General features: G+C 37.8%; 1 protein-coding gene across 3 annotated transcripts in view; it reads right to left on the bottom strand.

Annotated features, from left to right (window-relative positions):
- The window catches only part of BZW2 (basic leucine zipper and W2 domains 2), a 61,294-nt gene that overhangs the window by 27,421 nt on the left and 13,361 nt on the right, over positions 1 to 20,512 (bottom strand). For 2 of the 3 annotated variants that reach the window (XR_012380239.1, XM_025872978.2), the window contains exons 2-3: positions 11,663 to 11,727; positions 2,863 to 3,039 (exon numbers count right to left, since the gene is read on the bottom strand). Coding sequence is in view for 1 of the 3 variants with exons in the window: in XM_025872978.2 (XP_025728763.1) it covers positions 2,863 to 3,039; positions 11,663 to 11,720 (235 nt within the window). In the remaining 2 variants the exon portion in view is untranslated. Of the gene's footprint in view, positions 1 to 2,862; positions 3,040 to 11,662; positions 11,728 to 20,512 lie in introns of those variants that run through there. The other variant, XM_025872979.2, reaches the window with a different exon arrangement.

The following is a 20,512-nucleotide window of genomic DNA, read 5'->3' as shown; positions in this document are numbered from 1 at the left end:
CAATTAATTTATGCCTAAGATTTAATTAGCTCTCTGTAATGAATACAACCACCTGGAACAAAATTTTATTAAGATGATAATCTTCTAAAAACTCTAGGCTAATGACTCCTATCTGACAGAAGTTACATAACTGAAAAGTCTGATTTTGAAACTATAGTGTTTTCTCTTAAGAGGTAAGTTTTAAAAAACTGCATTCTTTTATAAAACATTTGTTATACATTAATAATATTGCTACAGCTTCAGTAAATTTTTTTCCCCCTGATACCGGAATCAAGTATTAATTGCCCTTTCTAAAATTTTGGTGAGCCTGCTCTTCTCCTCAAAATATAAGTAAAAGAAAAAATAGTTCTTGTATCTACTCTACAAAGAACACAACTGAAAAACCAAGATGACTATTGTTTTAAGAACAATGGAAGAAGGTAAAATTTTTTTTTTTGGTGGGTATGAAGACAATTCCCATAGTCACTAAGTAAACAAAGTGTTTATGTAAAAAGAATGTGCCTGGCTGGCTTTCTTCATTACATCATAGGTCTGGCCCTGGTAGATATCTGGGGGTTGTAACAACTGTGCTCCTAAGTCTTACCATATGCTTTGCCCTACCTTTCTGGATATATGGATGTAGAGCAAAGGAGCAAAATCTGGGTTGCAGATATAAATTTGCTGATTATCATTATAAAGACGGTTAATGAAGATTTGAGATTATTGATGCAAAGTGTACAGATAATTTAATATATACGTGGGGGCAGTAAGTATGGAAACCCAAGAATCATGTGAGAGGCATCCAGAGAAATACAAGTCGAAATGATCTCGTGTAAGGGAAGAAAATAAAACATTTCAAGAATGACAGAGGGTCAGCAGTAGCTGCCAGGAGGGCCCTGAGAACTGAAAAAGGTCTATAGGATTCACTATTAAAGTCATGAGTGACTTTGGCAAGAACCAAAACTCGCTGAAGACTATTCTTGTGTAGAATTTACCAGTACATCAATAAAAGTATGTCATAATTAATGAAATACAAAAAGCCAATCATCACATCAGAAAATGTTCAACTTTACTATTGATTTAAAAGTTTTTGAATGAAAACATCACTTACCTAATTGGCAAAATTTAAAAAAACTGACAAGCTTGAGAGTACCTAATATAATTGTTAAAGGTGTATGTAAACAGGTAGGAACACATGATTTTTGGTAAAATGTTAATTAGAATCTTCCTTTTGAGGGCCAGTCCTTCTCCCTCTGATAGGAAGACAAAGATAGATATAGATATCTCTATTCTTCAATTCATTAATCCCTTATTAAATATATAAAGATATAATCAGATACAAGTACAAATCTATGTGTATGCAGATACTGATTACTTATAATAAAGGAAACAAGGAACAAGTTAAATATGCTTCAAAATCGGTATGATTTTGGTTCTTTTTGGAATCATCCAAGGTAACACCCCTGGGCATGAAAGGAAACAACATATTGTTGAATAAATACGAAACAGCCATGCAGAGTATCACACTTGTAAAATATCATCCCATTCTCACAAATTAGCATATGTAGGTAAAGAGATTGATAGAAGGGAATTAATCAAAATATTAACAAGTTATCTCTGGGTAAAGGGAGATATAGCTCTTATACTTGGACTTGAATTATCAGCAGTGAGAATGTGAGATCTTTAGATACAATGACAGCAACAAAACTAACGTGGTACGTCATGAAAAGCAGCAGTACAGATCAAAAGGGGGCCTGGGAGTTAAGTGGAGCCATGTCGCCAAACGGAGAGATTTCTCAGAGGGAGGAATTGAAGTGTGGCTCTACCTCAATATGGATGAAAGTATGTACCTTGTCCTTAATTAAGTAGGGTGGCTTAAACTGTGTTTCTCAATGAAAGGCACTGATATAGCACACTGGACAGGGCCATTTTTCGTTATTTTGAATAGCCCCTGTCCAGCAAAGTAGGAGGCATACCTATCTCCACTACCAAGTCTTCGTAGCAACCCAGACATTTCTACACACTTGCAAATGCCCCCAGGCAGTTGAAAATCCCTAGCCTAGGGGTCTGACGACTCCTCCTGATTTATGGTTACCACAGGAACTAATTATAAAAACTAAGTTCTAAGAATAACTATAAAAGAAACAATGGGTCATTATGACATCTCATCAACATTTAGATCAACATACCATGTCACTGAAATAGTATTCTAAAGCCTTCTTCCTAGATGCTTCTGCTCCCTAATTTTTATTCTGCTTTTAACCTATCTTTAATAATTTTAAAACTTCTATCCTTAATCCTTTTAGCTCTATCCTCACAACTACACATTTTTTAAAAACCAGATCTGAACTATATTTCTGACGTTTTATTATTTACAGATAAAATAGCATTTAATGACAAACAGAGAATTACTTTTAAATTTGTTGACACAGTTACATTTCACTGCATGAAAAAAGGGTGGGCGTCAAAAGAAAAGGTGCTATGGCATTGGGGGTTGATTAAATATACTGGAAGGAACTAGCAGACACACACAAAGTTGTACTCTACTGCATGAATTACTTACTCCTCCTCCTCCGTCTGCTCCAGAAACATTTAAGAATTAGGGACACATGGGAAGCTGGCCTTTGGCTATAAAGCAAAGTGGCTGTGGGGTGACATCAACAACAAAAAAATCGATATTTCTATGCCTTTCTTAACCAGTAACTGTGTCTATAGCCACACTACTACCATCCCAACTCGTAAACGAGGTAAAAATTGTACAGACTCCCATTTGTATTTCTTATCAACTCTCATAAATATAAATTTATAAAGATTCTACCTCATAAGGAAGTATTTCAGTGGAATTTCAAGTACTACAAGAAGACTCTACAGTGCGTGGCTTACCAAGCATACTGCCCGCCACCAGGATATCGAAGAGCGTGTCTGCATAGCGACGATAATCTAACCTTGAGCCTGTGGAGTCCAGAAACTTGGCTACAGCTTCAAGGTCGTCACCAGCTTCATTAAGCCCCTGGACAAGTGTATCCCTGAAGACTGTGGGTTCGAATTTCTCTTTTTCATCTAAAATAAGTAAGTTACGAAATTATTTCTTTTACTAACACATCCGATTCCCAAATGCAACCATACACTTCCTTTGTTCATCATTCTTTACTTGACAGTGTGATTATTTAAAAGTTGGAAGACAACTAAGTTTTTCTGAAACCCCTTGTTTGAACATTTGTTCAATCAAATTATTTATTTCCTATTTAAAGGGGCCACAAAAATACATTAACTCTAGTACATAATAACACTGATAACTGATCATTTCTGTCATCCACAGGCCACTGTAATCTATTAACCCTAACCACCTGAGAAAAAATAAAGTATAACAATCAAAACTTAAAATTTTCTTTGATTTAGGATAAAGAAAATGACTCAGGGAGAACCGCCTAAGAATAAAGGAGAATATACACATGAAAATAAAGATTAGGAGGGAGGAAATAAAGAGGGACATCTCTTTATTATTTGTTATTATTACTCATTATTACTCCTAGTATTGACATATATTAGTTTCAATTATCAATGTATCAATTATATAACTGACATATTAGTTTCAGATGTGCAGCAAAATGATTACCAGAGTAAGTCTAGTTAACATCTATCACCATATGTAGTTAGAATTCTTTTTTCTTGTGACGAGAACTTTTAAGATTTAGCCTCCCAGCAACTTTCTATTATACCACACAGTATCAGTAACTGTAGTCACCAAGCTGCAATTCACATCCCTGGAACTTATTTATTTCATTACTGGAAGTTTGTTCCTTTTGACTACCTTCACCCATTCTGCCCGCCCCTCACTCCCTGCCTCTGGCAACCACCAGTCTGTTCTCTGTATCTATGAGTTTGGGGGTTTTGTTTTGTTTTGTTTTGAAAGATTCCACACATAAGTAAGATCATATGGTATCTGTCTTTCTGTCTGACTTACTATCATAATGCCCTCAAGGTCTATCCATGTTGTCCCAAATGACAAGATTTCTTTCTCTTTATGGATCAATAATATTCTATTGCATATGTGTATATACCACATCGTCTTTATCCATTCATCCATCAATGGATACTTAGGTTGCCTCCATACCTTGGCTATTTGTAAATGCTGCAATGAACACAGGTGTGCCTATAACTTTTCAAATTACTGTTCTCATTTTCTTCAGATAAATACCTAGTAGTAGAATTACTAGATCATATGGTAGTTCTATTTTAAAATTTTTAAAAAATATTTATTTATTTATTTGAGAGAGTGTGTGCATGGTGGACGGGGGGGTGAGGAGAGGAAGAGAAAGTCCTCTAGCAGACTCCCTGCTGAGAGTGAAGTCCAATGTGGGCTGGATCCCAGGACCCTGAGATCATGACCTGAGCCGAAATCAAGAGTTGGCCACTTAACTGACTCAGCCACCCAGACGCCCCTTTAATTTTTTTTTTTTAAGATTTTATTTATTTGACAGAGAGAGACACAGCGAGAGAGGGAACACAGCAGAGGGAGTGGGAGAGGGAGAAGCAGGCTTCCCGCAGAGCAGGGAGCCCGATGTGGGGGCTCGATCCCAGGACCCTGGGATCATGACCTGAGCCAAAGGCAGACGCTTAACGACTGAGCCACCCAGGTGCCCCTAAATTTTTTGAGGAACTTTCATCCCGTTTTCCGTAGTGGCTACGCCACTCTATATTCCCACCAACATTTCATGAAGATCTCCTTTTCTCCACATGTATATCCACACTTATTTCTTTTTACAAGATAAGTTACTCAAGGCACTTAAATATTTAATATATACCATGAACTATATATGTATATTTATAGCTTCAGAGCAGATGTTCTCAGTCATTTTGGTCTCATGATCCCCTGTCACCCTTAAAAAGTACTGAGGATTCCAAAAAGCTTTTTTGTGTAAGGAGGTTATATCTATGGATATTTACTTTATAGAAATTAAAACAGAAAATTTAAAAGTATTTATCAAATTAAAAAAAATTAGTGTGAAGACAGGCTTTGTTTAATCTCTTTAATGCCTGGCTTAATAGCAAGAGAGATGGATTCCCTTAACCACTGTGTGCAATCTGTTGTGATATCACACATCATGTAGTCTCTGGGAAACCACCATACACCATGAGTGAATGTGTGAAAGAGGCAAATAAAATCTGAGTATTTTAATGGAAATAGTTTTGAGTTTGTAGAACCCCTGAAAGGGCTTCATAGGATGTAGGGATATGGGTATATGGAGTTTCCTACCCTCAGCTGGCTCAAGAGAGACTTGTTGTGGAAGGTCAGTTTGAAGTCAGATCTTTTTTTTTAATTTTTATTTTTTTTTAGTAATCTCTATGCCCAATGTGGGGCTTGAATATGAATGACCCCGAGATCAAGAGTCCCGTGCCCCACCGACTGAACCAGCCGGGAGCCCCTGGAGCTAGATCATAAACAAAGCAAGGATCATACACTGTTGAAAAGAAGTGAAGATGACAAACCAGAGGTCAGAAGAGGCAGGAAAAAAAATGACTAAATTAAAGGTAAAGGTAGGATTCAATTCACAGGACTTCACCTTCATCTCCCCTTTTAGAGAATGAGTTTGGATGTGGAAAGGGAGGGGCAAAGGATGAACCAGAAACTTCACAAAAATCCCATCATAAATACCTTTAGAGAGATAAGTGCACACTGCAACTTTAAGAAAGGAGAAGGAGGAGGAAGAAGAAAGGAAAAATAAAATGCTTTTTTAAAAAAGAAGAAACATTTCATGAATAAAGAGTTCTTGGAAATGGAAAGTATGATAGAAAAAGTAAAAAATTCAATAGAAGAGCTGAGAAAGAAAGCTGAGAATATCTCTTAGAAACTAGAAAAAAAAGCCAAGAAAAAAAGACGTAGAAAATAGGAGCAAAAAAATAAGAAAAAGGGCACACCAGTCAAATGTCCACATAATAATTTTAATGAGAAATTTTCTTTTAAGATTTTATATTTTTTTAAAGTAATCTCTACACCCAGTGCAGGGCTCGAACTCACAACCCGAGATCAACAGTCACATATTCCACAGAGTGAGCCAGCCAGGTGCCCTGAGAATTTTTTTTTTTTTAAGGAAAGAAATGATTTAAAAATTTCAAGAAAAGTTTTACAGAGTTGAAGGACATGAGTTTCTCAGTAAAGAGTTTTCTGCACACAAGGATTCAAAGCGGGCCCGTGATAAGATGCCAACGTTATCGCGTAATCTCAATGCTGGGAACAAAGCAGCTGTCAGCAGTTTCAGGGGCAAAAATCCAAATCACATATAAACTATCAAAAACAGAATCACATTAAAGATTTTTATTCATTTATTTTTGACAGAGAGAGAGCGCAAGCAGGGGGAGCGGTAGGCAGAGGGAGAAGCAGGCTCCCCGCTGAGCAGGGAGCCCAATGCGGGACTCGATTCCAGGACCCAGGGACCATGACCTAAGCTGAAGGCAGCCCCTTAACTGACTGACCCACCCAGGCGCCCCAGAATGACATTAAATTGCTCAACAGAAATACTAGAAACCAGAAGAAATTTCTTCAAAATTCTGACGGAAAACAGTTTCCAAACTCTAAGTCCGGGGTTCAATCAAACTGTCAGCCAAGCGTAAAAGCTGAATAAACGCATTTTGAGACATCCGAGGCCTCAAAAATGATGTTTCTCATACACTGCTTTCTAAAAAGCTGGCTTGAAGCAGACACTCCACACCAAAATGAGAGAAGATCACATGATCTTACTAAGTCATGAGATCCCAGGAAAAAGAGAAAAAAATCGGAGACAGGCAACAGGACTCTCCGGGACAGCGGTGAAAAGACACTGCAAACATCTCACATCCTGAGCTGCACTGCTGGCCTAGAGGGCAAGCTGCTGGGGGGGTTTGTCACTCTGATAGCGTAGTGTGATATATGGCAAGAAGTCCTCAAGTTTCTGTATTTAAAGGTCTACCTAACGAAGGGAAAGCTTGGTATTGAGTAGTGTTAAGGCACTGACAACAACAGCAACAAAAAAGGATAAATTATGACATTTAAATGATGAAACATTAACTTCAAAGACCAAATGATGTTCAGAAGAAGAAGATTAATCTAGTAACAGTTGAACTGTGAAGAGCACGAACAAAGTCAAAGTAACAGAAACCCTGCATAGTGGTCTAGCCAAAATAAACCCTGCTACAATAAAAAGAAGAGGTCTGCAGGTGGATAGGGCAGTGAAGAGAGCTCAATCCTCATCTACCGTAGTATCAAGTGCAGATACAATACGTCCCCCAGAAAAGTCAGGAAATAACCATGTAAGAATGTTACTTGGTTATGTGACCGTAAAATTAAAAGAAGCATATAAAGAGCAGAAGGCATTCCTCTGGGGAGTCTACTTGCTGTTGCTATAACATGTCTTGCAGGATGGTTTGACTATTTAAACCACGGGACCCGCATACATTTAAAAAACTACTTGGACACCAGAATAGCACCTGTCTGGTTTGTACAGACTGACTGCTTATACCGGTCTAGTAGGAAGGGGTGGGTTGTAAGGGGTTAACCCCACAGCATCAGAACCAAAGAATGGCATCCCCAGTAGCGGTCAGAGTCACACAGGGTAAGATGTCATAAAGACAGATGTAACCTGCACGCTCACGAACAAGAGATTTATCTCACGAGCAAGAGATAAAAGTCCTTTTGATGCCATAAGCAAAACATCATGCAGCCAAGAACATGCAAATGTTGACTGCAGGAAAAATATAATTCAGGTCTTGTTTTGTGGAGGGGGAGGACGAGAACGGGAACTCCAGAGGATGAGAAGCTGGAGGAGGGGGGAGCTGTGACTCCGCAGGACGAACTCAATGGCAAGCGAAGGACACTTCACCCCCCACTCCGGGTCCAGCCAAAAGGTAATTCTCCTAACCCCTTTGGCAGAAAAAGTTTTCTTTCCTGTTATATGAGAACATGAGAAGCGAAACCACCACAAGTTGTTTATTGTCTCGTAACCAGCTTTCAAAACCAACTGAGGCCATTCCTGCAACGGCACTACGACATACTTGAATGTTGACTCAGACGGTAGAACAGGCTTTGATGATACGAAAATTGTAACTCTGAGGCATTGGAAAATGAAAGTTAGTAAACAGGTAAAAAATCTAGACCATGCTAAGAATTCACGCAGAGGACTTCGTTTTGAATCAGAGAGACAACTCAAAAACTTGTGTTTGTATAAAGCCCTTCATTTCAGTTCTATCTTCCTAAGAGATCTGCCAAGGAAGAGGGAAACGAGAGGATGAAGACAGCATGTCACAGCTGAAGATACTTCAACAGTGAGTGATAATGCATTAGGTGAAGATGATGGCTCGTAGCTTGGGCATCTTAAGAAGTTGTGATGGCATGCTAGGATTAATCATTGTTTTGCAGGCTGAAAAGAAGCTCCTATCTGCTAAGATAACATGTCTATCCAGAGGAATAAAAAATTCCCCAACAAGAAAATGGCAAGAACACTGATGAAAATTTGGGGAAACACGACAATATTTTACCCCAAAGTTCTTTTTTATCAGAAACTAGACATTATATGTACTTTGTAGTTCACTTGAGGACAGTCTAGCAAAAATACTAACAAAATCCTAATGAAAATATGCTATTACTTCCTTGCGTTTCCATTTGACAGGTCTAACCTCCCTTGAAGCGGGAAGTATATAATTAGGGTCTCAAATTTATACTGTGTTGGTGAATCACAAGTGTGACACTAGAGAGTTAGTCACACTGGCCCTTATACTGACATAGAGAAACAGGCTTATTTCTGATGCTCAAATATGCCTGTAAGTTATCTAAACACACTGCTTTCTCTGGGAACCAAAGTAACTGGTTAATATAACATTTTTCCTACCACTGAGTCAGTGATAAATAACAAAACCTACATCCTTTTTTGAATGTTGCTTAAGTATAGTAAACGAGTTAGAACAACCATGGGTTTTCTAATTATACACATACATGTATATTTACATATATATATATTTACAACCATACATATTTCAGCATTCAAAGGTTTACTAGATTAGTTGTTAACACTTATTATAGATCTAAGAGTGATTTAAAACTGCCAAGACAGATGAAAAGTCTCAGGGAGAACCCAGGGTATGTGGGCGCTCTGGATGCCTGTAGTCAGTTATTTTTTTTCTCTCCTATTTTCACTAATTTTAATCCAATTTCTCTACAAAATTTATAGGGAGGCGAGTTCAGTTATTAAATATTTCACTTAGCCAAGCATAACAATGGCACAGGGGAGAAATTTCCATTGTTTCAAATTCCCACAAGCCACACTAGAAAACATAATTTCTTTGAAGAAAATATCATAAATGTGTATATTTCATAAAGGAAAACAGTCTAAGTAGATTTCTAAATGATGTGTCCTATCATAATGTTTAATTTTGATGTTAAGCAATAGAAAATACATTTTTTTTACTAACTTGGCATGGAAGAGCATTATCAGCTTTGCTAGCAAACAGTTTCAAACTGAAGACAGATCCTCAGAAGACAGCCTATGAAAATGACCTTGAAATAGCCTCACTAGATTTTTTGCCTCAGCTCTACAAAACTGCCAACCATTTATCTTAAGTCAGCCCTATCATAATTGCAAAAGAAAAGCCAAAGCATGATAAATCATCAGGAGGCAATTCACTAGTATGAAGTGTAGAAAATGAGGCTGACTCCATTTTTCTCCCCCCAGCCAGCAGTCTAGCACAAAATAGCTCAAGCGCTGCTGAAATCCCCAACAGACCTGAGTTATATAAATCCCGATCAACTGACAAATAATATATATTTCTGGGTAGTTCTCTCTGGGTATTCCAGGAGCAGAAAGACACAGGCACAATCTTACCCACTGAATGAATCAGAGACAAACCAGCTCAGAATTAGAGAAAAACTTTCCAGTTCAAAACTGAAGACTGACTCTAAGAGCCAGTTTACTTGTTGAGTCATGTTGGCTGTTGTGCAATCCTTGGGCCCTCTCTTGGCTTTTCAGCTCAGTTACCATGAATCAGCGTCACACGGATAAAGCTGTTCGTGCTGGGGATCCAGGTCTGAGATTAACACGTTCCCCCAGTGGGCAGGGGAAAGAGAACCTTTCTGCACCTCACAGTTGGGCATATATTAGATATTATCACATTACCGGGCTCAACAATACCTTAACTACAACTACCTTTCTGAACTGTATCATTCCTTCCTGACGAAGTCCTTTTAAAATCATCCACATCATTTTTTTTTCCCCATGACTGCTTTTAACCATGAGATAATGAAGGCACATTGACTGTAATGCCTTGTATTGATATCAACATCTGGATTTCAATGAGGAAATGTAGTGGGGACACAATTTGTAAGACCAAGATGAGGACCCACATGAGGACCAAGCAGAGGGAGATGGCTCAGGCCATGTGCCTTAGTTTATAAGGATGAGCCAGGGATGAAAAACAAACAAACAAACAAAAAAATAGAAAAGGGGAAAGCACAAGACAAAAATACTGTACAAAATAACCACATTTTGCTTACTTTATAGTTTTTTAATTTTCATTTTTTAGTAGGAATGTGAATTCCCAGCGAGCAGCATTTACAGCTAAATTCAGCCTCCACTGCTATCTAGTGACTCTCATGAACTCTTCTACTCCAAACCACTGATTGCATTCAGACTTCCTTTCCTTCTGCAAGGCCAGACTTGCTACTTATGCAGACACAGTACTTACGTAAGACAGCATAAGTTGCAGGGGCTACCTCAACATTGGAAATGCCAAAAGCCATATACTATGGGCTATCAATTCAACAATTTAGCACTTGGTGACCATTACCTGCCATCAAGCTTTGCAATCAGCAGTGAGGCCTCACAGAGATATCTAACTGTCATTCATCTTTCTGCATGATACTTTCTTAAATATGTTTCAGTTATTGTCCTCAGTGTTAGTCAACATAATAATTTCATATCATGTTTCCTTTTAAAAAAAGTTTCCTTACCACGTTACAGCTCAACTATTTTTTTTAAAGTCCAAAAGGACTTCTTTATAATTATGCAAAACTGATTAAAAATTGACAACTATTCTTTACACAGAAAGGATGGTAAGATGAACATAACATAAAAAGAAGTCACTCACACAAATAAATTTACCAGTCATCAAATGGGGTCTATCACTACCTTTCCACAATAAAAGAATGTGAAAATATCCCGAGCTTTAAAGATATTTAGGCATGAAATTTAATTTCACTTCTTAAATTTTCAAGTGTAAAAACTCATCAATATCTCCTTCCTTCCTTTTCTCCTAAGTTTTACCATCTTTGCTCTCAACATTTCCTTAAAAACAACAAAGAAAGCAAAACTCAATACAAATGCTGGATGTCAAAAACAGTAGAGTTTATCTATTGTCTTCATAGCCTCACAGGAGCGAGGAGGAAACCTTGACCAGATAGAATCATCCTCCTTTAGTAGATAAAGACACAAAGTTCAGACGAGTTAAATGACTTGTCCAAAATCAAACACGTAAAGAAGTATTCAAAGGCTTGAATGCAGAACTTCAGATTCTATATCCAGAGCTCAAAAGAACAGAACAAGGGAGGTTCAGTGGAAACAAGGATAATTCTAATCCTTCCGCAAATCTCCTAACTTGCTTAGAACGTCCCCCGCTCTCCCAACCCCCATACACACGCAAACGCACAGCACAACCTTACCCCTTTTCCGAGTTTTGAACCGTTGGCCTGTTAGCACTGGCTTCTGATGCTTATTCATAAAATTTCTGAAAACAAAGAAAATAAAGATTATTTCAAATAAGCAGTTCACATAAAAATGTATGGCTAATAAGCATACGTTCCACCTCACTTATACTGAATATACTTTTATTTTTTTACTATTTTTTTTAAGATTTTATTTATTTATTTAACAGAGAGAGGCACAGCAAGAGAGGGAACACAAGCAGGGGGAGTGGGAGAGGGAGAAGCAGGCTCTCCGCCAAGCAGGGAGCCCGATGCAGGGCTCGATCCCAGGACCCTGAGATCATGACCTGAGCCGAAGGCAGATGCTTAATGACTGAGCCACCCAGGCGCCCCTGAATACACTTTTAAAAGCAAGGTATAATTGTAACTGTTGAACTAGCAAAACTTTTAAAATTTAAGAATACCTAGTGTTGACAAGAGACATAGGGAAAACGACCACAGACATAAACTCTGACAGAGGGAATAAACTCCACGCAGTACTTTGGAGAAGCATTTGGTGAATATAAATATTTACACGTGCATAACCTGTAGTCCACAAATTCTTTCACTAGAAATTTACTTTGCCATTTTGCCCACACAAATATGCATATTTATGCCTGTGTGCACTCGTGTAAGTGCGTGTGTACAAAAGGACTGAGTCCAGCATTGCTGAATAAAAACTTGCAAAGTTAGGGGCGCCTGGGTGGCTCAGTCGTTAAGCGTCTGCCTTCGGCTCAGGTCCTGATCCCAGGGTCCTGGGATTGAGCCCCGCATCGGGCTACCTGCTCGGTGGGAAGCCTGCTTCTCCCTCTCCCATTCCCCCTGCTTGTTTGCCTCTCTCGCTGTGTCTCTCTCTGTCAAATAAACAAAATTTTTAAAAGAACAAAAAACAAAAAAACAAAAAAACTTGCGAAGTTAAATGCCCATAAACAGTAGTCTGGTTAAATAAGTTCTAAGAAGCCATCAAATGGAAAGTTATGAAGCTTTCCAGAAGAATGAGATCTAAATGCAGTGCTATGTTTCTTGCCCTGGCTCCCTCCCTGATCACGTTTCGGCCATCTGTGTCCCTCCCCCTCATTCACTGTGCCCCAGCCGACCCGCTCTCTTCTTCCAATGTGCCGGAGAAAGCTGCCTCTCCTCTGGGAAGGATCTTTCCCCAGCCATTCATATGGCTCACTCTCTGCCCTCACTCGAGCGCCTCCTTTTCAGAGAAGCCTTCCCTGGTCACCCCCACAAATGGTGTCCCATACTGAGGTATTATAAAAACAAAAACAGACTCCAGGTAGTCTGAAGCTTTTCTAGCAGGTGAACATGCTGCAGTTACTCTTTGCTGAAGATGTCTCTATTATGGAATCAATAAAAAATATTTTAAAAGTGTGAGCCTTCTCTAAAAGTTTTATTTTACAGTCGGAATACAAACTCATTGAATTCTCTAACTCTACCTTAGCATTTTGTTGCTGTTTTTCTGCTAATGAGGAATTACCCCAAAAACAGCCTAACGATCAGAGAATCACCCTATTTTAAAAATCTTTAGCTCCATTTATAATCTCTTCAGTTCTAAACACAAAAGTTTGTTTCTTCATGGTCTCTTCTGTGACCTTATTTTGCATACGCTCCTTATACCACAGGTGGAAAACAACATAGTAACATTTAAACAAAAAAGCATACAAAGATTCTAACAGACACAGCAGCAAAAATTAAAACAAGCACCAACAGCAACTCACCTACTGGTATTGAAAGACTAAATGAAGATACTCTGTTCACCAAAAGTCTCTATCGCTTAGCTGTTACTATTTAGAGCAGAGGCTTGGCTTGTCTCTAAATTTAGCCCTCCCAGCTACATTATAATCTGCTTCATAAGGCACTCACTGAAGCCCTGGCGGGAGAGAAGCAAGGGCACTTTGAATAAGAAACTGTGCTAGTTTCAACCTGGGAAATTAACGGAGAATAACAAAGACGGTTCTATTAGGCCAGAAGAATAACAAAGACGGTTCTATTAGGCCAATGTCAAATGTTTATTTTGATTAGATTGCACTACAATTCACAACTTGAAAACAACTAAAAATACATACACATAGGTATGTATAGATGCATACGTTAAATCAGTTTAACAGAATCCTCAGAGACAAAACTTATCTGGGGTACAGCCGAGCCTATATATGCATTCAAAAAACTATCAGCCAAACACACAGACAAAATAAAAATAAGCTCATGTCCCCCCCCTCCAGTGGAAAAGCTCCATGGTTTAAAATAGTATTACAAGAAAATTGTATGCAAAATGGTAAAACACGACTGGATTGAAATATTTCCCATGTCATTTCACAGACTAAATTTCTTGGCTGTTCCACAAGAGAAAAGACAATAAAATATTAAAAAGATTCAATCAATCAAAGTTCAAAACTAAGCACCCTATTAATGAAATAAACATTTTTTGAATAAACTAAACTGAAAGGCCCAACTGAAAGATGTCTCGGTTTAAAATATAAGAAATAAAATTTTACCCACCTCCTGTGTTACTATTCTTACTGTCCTGGGTCCTTTGCAGATTCTATCCCTTACTCCCAACTGACTCTGGGCCCAAGTGTGACAATGCGCCAGCAGCTCAGATGGGTTGGCCTCTTGGCAACTGTGTACTAATTCTGCCAGTTGCCCAGCACACCTTGAGTAGATTGACATGTTGTGTGTTGTCTTGCCTGTTTTTTCTTCTTTAATTCCCTTCATTTTGGAAAGAATTTGATCTAGCAGGGAAGGACTGATTTTCTTGTTGTTCCTATAAGGGGATGACAGTTCTGGTCTGGATAATCCCTAAACTATGAAAATCTGCCTTATATCATATGTTATACTGCTAATATATACATATAACTAGCTATTCAAACCACCTCAACTTTATGAATATGCATATGCTAAAGTGGGGTCACAATCATCTCCTATAAAGGGATAAAAGAAAATAGTTTAGGTGCTGTAAGCCACATGGTATCTGTTCCAACTACTGAGTTCTGTTAGAACCTGAAAGCAGCCATAGACAATATGTAAACAAGTTATTCCAATAAAACTTTATTTACAGAACAAGTGGTGGATCAGACTGGGCTCTCAGGCTGTGGTTTGCCATCCCCCATTCTAAAGCCATGTATTCAACAGAACTGTCTGTGATGGTGGAAATGTTCTGTATCTGTACTGTCTAATATGGAAGCTACTAGACACATGTAGTCCTTGAGCCTGTGAAATGTGGCTAGTGTAACTGAGGAATTTAAATGTATTTAATTTTCATTAATTAAAATGAAAATAGGGGTGCCTGGGTGGCTCAGTCATTAAGCGTCTGCCTTCGGCTCAGGTCATGATCCCAGGGTACTGGGTTGGAGCCCCGCATCGGGTTCCCTGCTCGGCGGGAAGCCTGCTTCTCCCTCTCCCACTCCCCCGGGCTTGTGTTCCCTCTCTAGCTGTGTCTCTCTCTGTCAAATAAATAAATAAAATCTTTTAAAAAAATGAATGAAAATGGCCAATATGGCTAGTGGTTACGTTGGGCAACCCAGTTCTAAAGAATTCATTATGGCCCAACGCATTTCATTTTGATAAAAGAGGTGAAAATACATCCAAAGAATAGAAAGTTTTTAATTAATTTTTTTTAATGAAATGGCTCTGAGGAGCATTTTGCCTGAATTTCAAAACCAGGTGGCTATCGTGAGAAAGAAAAAAAAATACCAAACTTCAAAGCAAAACTCATAATAAATGAATAAATAAATAAATAAATAAATAAATAAATAAAACCATTGGATAAAAGGTTGTTAGGGGAAAAGCACATTCACATGGTGCTGAAGAATCACTCCACAATTTACTTATTAATTGCAAAAGGGAAACTGTACCTTAATGATATCTGGAGGTCACCACCTGAACCTAACATCAAATGATTAATCATGGGATGATCTGACGTTATATGCCTCTGTTATGGACTGAATGTTTGTGTCCCACCCCCAACCCCCCCAACTCCCAAATTCATATGTTGAAATCCTAACCTCCAACGTGATAGTATTAGGAAGCTGGTAGGGCCTTTGGGAGGGGATTAGGTCATGAGGGTGAAGCTCTCCGGAATGGGATCAGTGCTTTTATAAAAGAGACCACAGAGAGCTCTCTGGCTCCTTTCCCAAGTGAGGACACAGCAGGAAGATGGCCATCTATGAAGTGGGAAGTGGGTTCTTACCAAACACTCAATCTGTATCTTCCTTGATCTTAGACTTCCTAGCCTACAGAATTGTGAGGAATAAATGTTTGTTAAGCCAAACAAACAAAAAACAAAGCGAAACTCTGTGTGTAGTAAATACTCCTGGAGGCAGCAAGAAGGAAAAAAAGACTTTCAATTCTAAGATAATAAAAGTTATAGGGCAACAATATCATCTCCAAAGTATAAAGTATCTCATAAAGATACAGTAACACTAGCACACAAACCTAGTAATGTAACAGCCACTTCATTGCAACATTCTCAGGAAGTACTTTGTGTTTAGGAGTAACTTTCAAGAACTACCTTTTATTCTATGTTCCAAATGAGCAAAATAATGTACCATAAAAACAGCAAACTAAAAATTGCCCATAGTTATAAACTATTCTCCTTTCCATTAAAGCTAAAACTCCAAGAACATACAACAGAAAATCCTTTACAGAAAGTTGTCATGTCCAGGAGTCATTTGGGTTGATAACAATCATCTCAAAAGAAGCAAAAATAATTAAGTTGCACTCTGCAAGTGTAAATTACTAACATTCTAAAGCAACAGACCAGATAAATGCTTACAATAACACTATACTTTGTTGCCCAGAATAGCATAAGCTTGTTTAATGTCCTTATCATGATTTTGTACCAGACAGCTTCTCTATAATCAAAATCACCCAGCCTCTACAAAATGCTTCACTGTATCTCCAAGCAAATTCTATGTAGGTTTTAGTTTTTATAATAATTGAAAAAAAACAATGAAATTTAAAATAGTAGCCTACCTATATAAGAAAAATGTTTCTAAATGAAATCAGATATTCCCTTCTTCAGCACAAAAATATTACTGTTATATTCATATCCCTTTACTCTTTCTTATCCTTACTAGTATAAAAGCACAAAAATAATCTTTCTTAAAGAGAACCAAACTTAGTAATAGTTCACTCCTCAAAAATTTACAGCTATGTATTTCCAGAGGGACATTAATGGCGGAAACTTAAATTGTGCTAAGCAACCACCTGACAAGGAAAGAATGACCAATGCCCAAAGGAATTACGTTTTGAAAAAGAGTACGAAGACCTAACTGTTCATCTAAATCTTTTAAGATGTAAAGGCATCGTGATAAAATTTCCATTATTACATTTCCCAAACAATTTCACACCTTAAACTTAGTAGTATACCTACCTTGTTTGTGAATGCTGCTATTCCGCTTTCCTTTTAGCAAAACTAGAAATATTCTACAAATTACATTTTAAGTATCACATACAACCTCTTCATAGAAATAAATGAAGATAATGTGTAATGTTATTTATTTCCTCTTAGTGAAGTTAATTTAGAAAACCGTCAAGAATTGAAAATAAAACCTTAAAATGCTTTCATCCCATCAATTCATGCCCTCTGCTTACAGTCACTTCTACAAAGTACCCTGGGCATGTACATTCCCTTCTCTGGGCTTCCCTTTTCCCCAGAGGCAATCTCTCCCAGATCATTCCCTTCCCTTAATAACTGATCAGGCATATTCATTCAACGTTACAGATGGTCTAATCTTGCTGATGTGATTCTTAAGTCTCTCAACACTTGGAAAGATGCAAGCACACATACACAACAGACATTGTAGCACACTTTGGGTTTTAGAAAACCAGTCCCTCAAATATAATGTTTCAAAGTATTTTAATAGCAAAATGCCCCCAAGCCTCTGTTCTAGGTAAGTTAAGGCACTTAGAACTTTTGTCTACCAGACAACAGCACTATGATGACTGCATACCTACAATATTTCCAAACCATAAATTTTGAGAACTTAGAGGAAATGGTGGTATAAGACAAGGAAATGCCCAAAGATTAGGCAGCTGTGGTTTAAATATTTATTAATTTGTATTTTGGGGGTGCTTATGTGTTAAGGACAGCGGTCTCATTCTGGGGTCATTATGTCCCCCCAGGGGACATGTGGCAATGTCTGTAGACCTTTACTTTGTCATGTTGGGGAAGTGGGGACACTACTGATATCTAATAGGTAGATGCTATGGATGCTGCTAAGTAATGGACAAGGCACAGGAGATCCCTCCTCAACAAAGGGTTCTCTGGTCCAAGATTTTAATTGTGCCAAGGGTGGAAAATCCTACACCAAAAAGGAAAAAATTGTGACCAAAACCAGAGATGGTCTTTGCTCTCAAGAGTTAAAAACTGTGCACATACAGATCAACCACCAGGCAGATAATTCCTCAAGTGACTTATTTCTGTTTGCCAAACATTATGTTAATTTTAGAGAAAACATATTTATCACTGAGTAGCTTGTCATAACTAAAATCAAAGGTGCAATTAGTATACAAAATAAATGCTTCCCGCAGTCTTTAATACTAATTGCCGTCTTTCCACATTGATGATTTTACACCCTCTGACAATTGGGGGGAAGATGGAGGGCAGGAAACAATACAGGATTGAAGAGGGAGGCAGAAAAAGAGGAGGATGAGCAAATAAATTTTCCTTACTTTTGGATATCACAGTAGTGAGAATAGAGAGACAACAAAGAAAAGATAAAATGTATGACTGAAAACTGCCATTGTTTAATTTTTCAGACTTGGAGAAAACAGTGATATGTTAAGTAGAAACAGCAAAGAAAACAACCCGAAACACAAAACAAAACAAAAACCACCCAACAAGTTCTATATATATATATGGTATGATCTAAGCTACATAAAGCACGTTAGCACTCAACAGTGGTCAACATGAGCAGAGTTCAAAGGGCATTTTATTTCTCTTACACTACTTTTCTATATTTTCTATAACATAAAGATATATAACTTTTTAATTAGAAAAATTATGTGTTTAAATGGAAACACTTTAACCTCTTTTGAAGTTTAAACCAATCCCCAAGGGGTCACAAGTAATCATACTATCTGTGCATAAAGAGAAATATGACAAACGATCTAAATATCATTTCCTACTAAAAGAAACAAAGGTCTCTTGGATAAAATGGCTGATTCCAAGGTTGGAACACGGAAGATTCCATATGATCCTGACATGTCTTGTGTCAGAAAAGTGAACTGCTTTGAACAAACAACAACAACAAAAAAAGATAAAAATAGATCAACCTACATAGAAACCATCCTGAGGACAATCCACTGGCATCAGCTGAGACAATTTGGCCATTAAAGTAATTGAAAACAGCATGGAACATAACTCACTCAATAAAGTAAGAATCTACAAGTTCATACTCATTTATTTTAGAGAAAGCAAATATACCAGTGCACAAGGGAAAGGAAAAGTAATTGGGAAGAAATGAAAGTTTTCTTTTCAGTAGAATGCCAACTGATAAATAGAGAAGGAAACATGGAGTAGAAAAACATCATTTTGCAATCATTGTAGCAAAAATTGATTCTTGCAAGAATCATCAAGGTATACTAACAGTGCCATGACACGTGTGCATGTGGGCAGGCATGCTTGATGATCAAAAGGATATTCAGATCGCCTCATGCCATCTTCACAAAAATTACAAAAAGAAAAATGGTAACTCGACAGTGGAGAAACAAGGTAACACCTTAAACCCAGGGACAACAGACACCACAGGGCTCTGGACGCTTACAGTTAGAACAGGATTATTTATGTGGCATTCCAAACAAAAATGCATGATCTCAATCTAATGACGAGGAAACAAAGGCAGATCTAGGGACATTCTCCCAAACAATTGGCCTGTATTTTTCAAAAATGTCAGTGTCTTAAAAATAAAAATCAAAGAACTGTAGCAAATAAAAGGAGAATCAAAAGGACATTTCTAAATGCAGCATGCAATCCTTGACTGGATGCTGTACGGCCCTGTAAAAATATTTTAATATACTTATGACATTACTGGGGCAATTGATGAAACTGGAGTATAGACTATGGAGATAAGTATGGTATCTATGTTAAATTCACTCAATTTTTATTATTGTACTGTGGCTCTTTATGAGAAGTATTTTCTTCTAAGGAAACACGCTCTGATGTAATAAGGGGCAAAGGGTATGCCACCCACTCTCAGATGGTTCAGAAATAAAGTGGATATATACGTATAGAACCAAGAAGCAAAGACAAACACTGGAAGTCCTACAGATTTCAGTGAATGAAGCTGAGCAAGGAGAACAATTTGGGGGGCTTAAACACTTAAACAACACAGAGATTCTTTATACCGTAACTTCCCAGATCCTACAGAATTTGGTCAGCTGGGAAGCAGGAAATAACCCTGCTGTATATGGACTGCACACTCCAGTAAAAAACCAAATAAATAAAGCAAAAAGTCAAATCTTGATTTGAAGATGCTTACAATATGTTACTCTGGTTAATACATCTCCTTGTATTCGACTGTCCCATGTGCAAGAAAATAGTCCCCCCAAACACCCTTACTGTAACATCAGAATGGGGATTTACACGGCTGCATACAGAGACTACACAAAATCCTTGGCATGAGCCAGCTATGACCTGCTTAACCATACCCTGCACTATGGGTATTATTCCTGCCATGGAAATAGTTTTCTATGTTACAGGCTTAATTGAGGAGAGATTGAGAAGTATATAAAATGAAACTGAGTATTATTAAAGATTACCATCATAGAAAGAATAGTCAGTAGAAAAAAAAATGTGTATGTACGCATGCAAAATAAGAT

Source organism: Callorhinus ursinus, unplaced genomic scaffold (assembly GCF_003265705.2).
Source record: "Callorhinus ursinus isolate GAN/ISIS: 27379988/994484 unplaced genomic scaffold, GSC_fseal_2.0 scaffold12, whole genome shotgun sequence".
NCBI classification, from domain to species: domain Eukaryota; kingdom Metazoa; phylum Chordata; class Mammalia; order Carnivora; family Otariidae; genus Callorhinus; species Callorhinus ursinus.
Note: the sequence above shows the minus strand (reverse complement) of the source record. Positions and strands in the feature narration are given on the sequence as shown.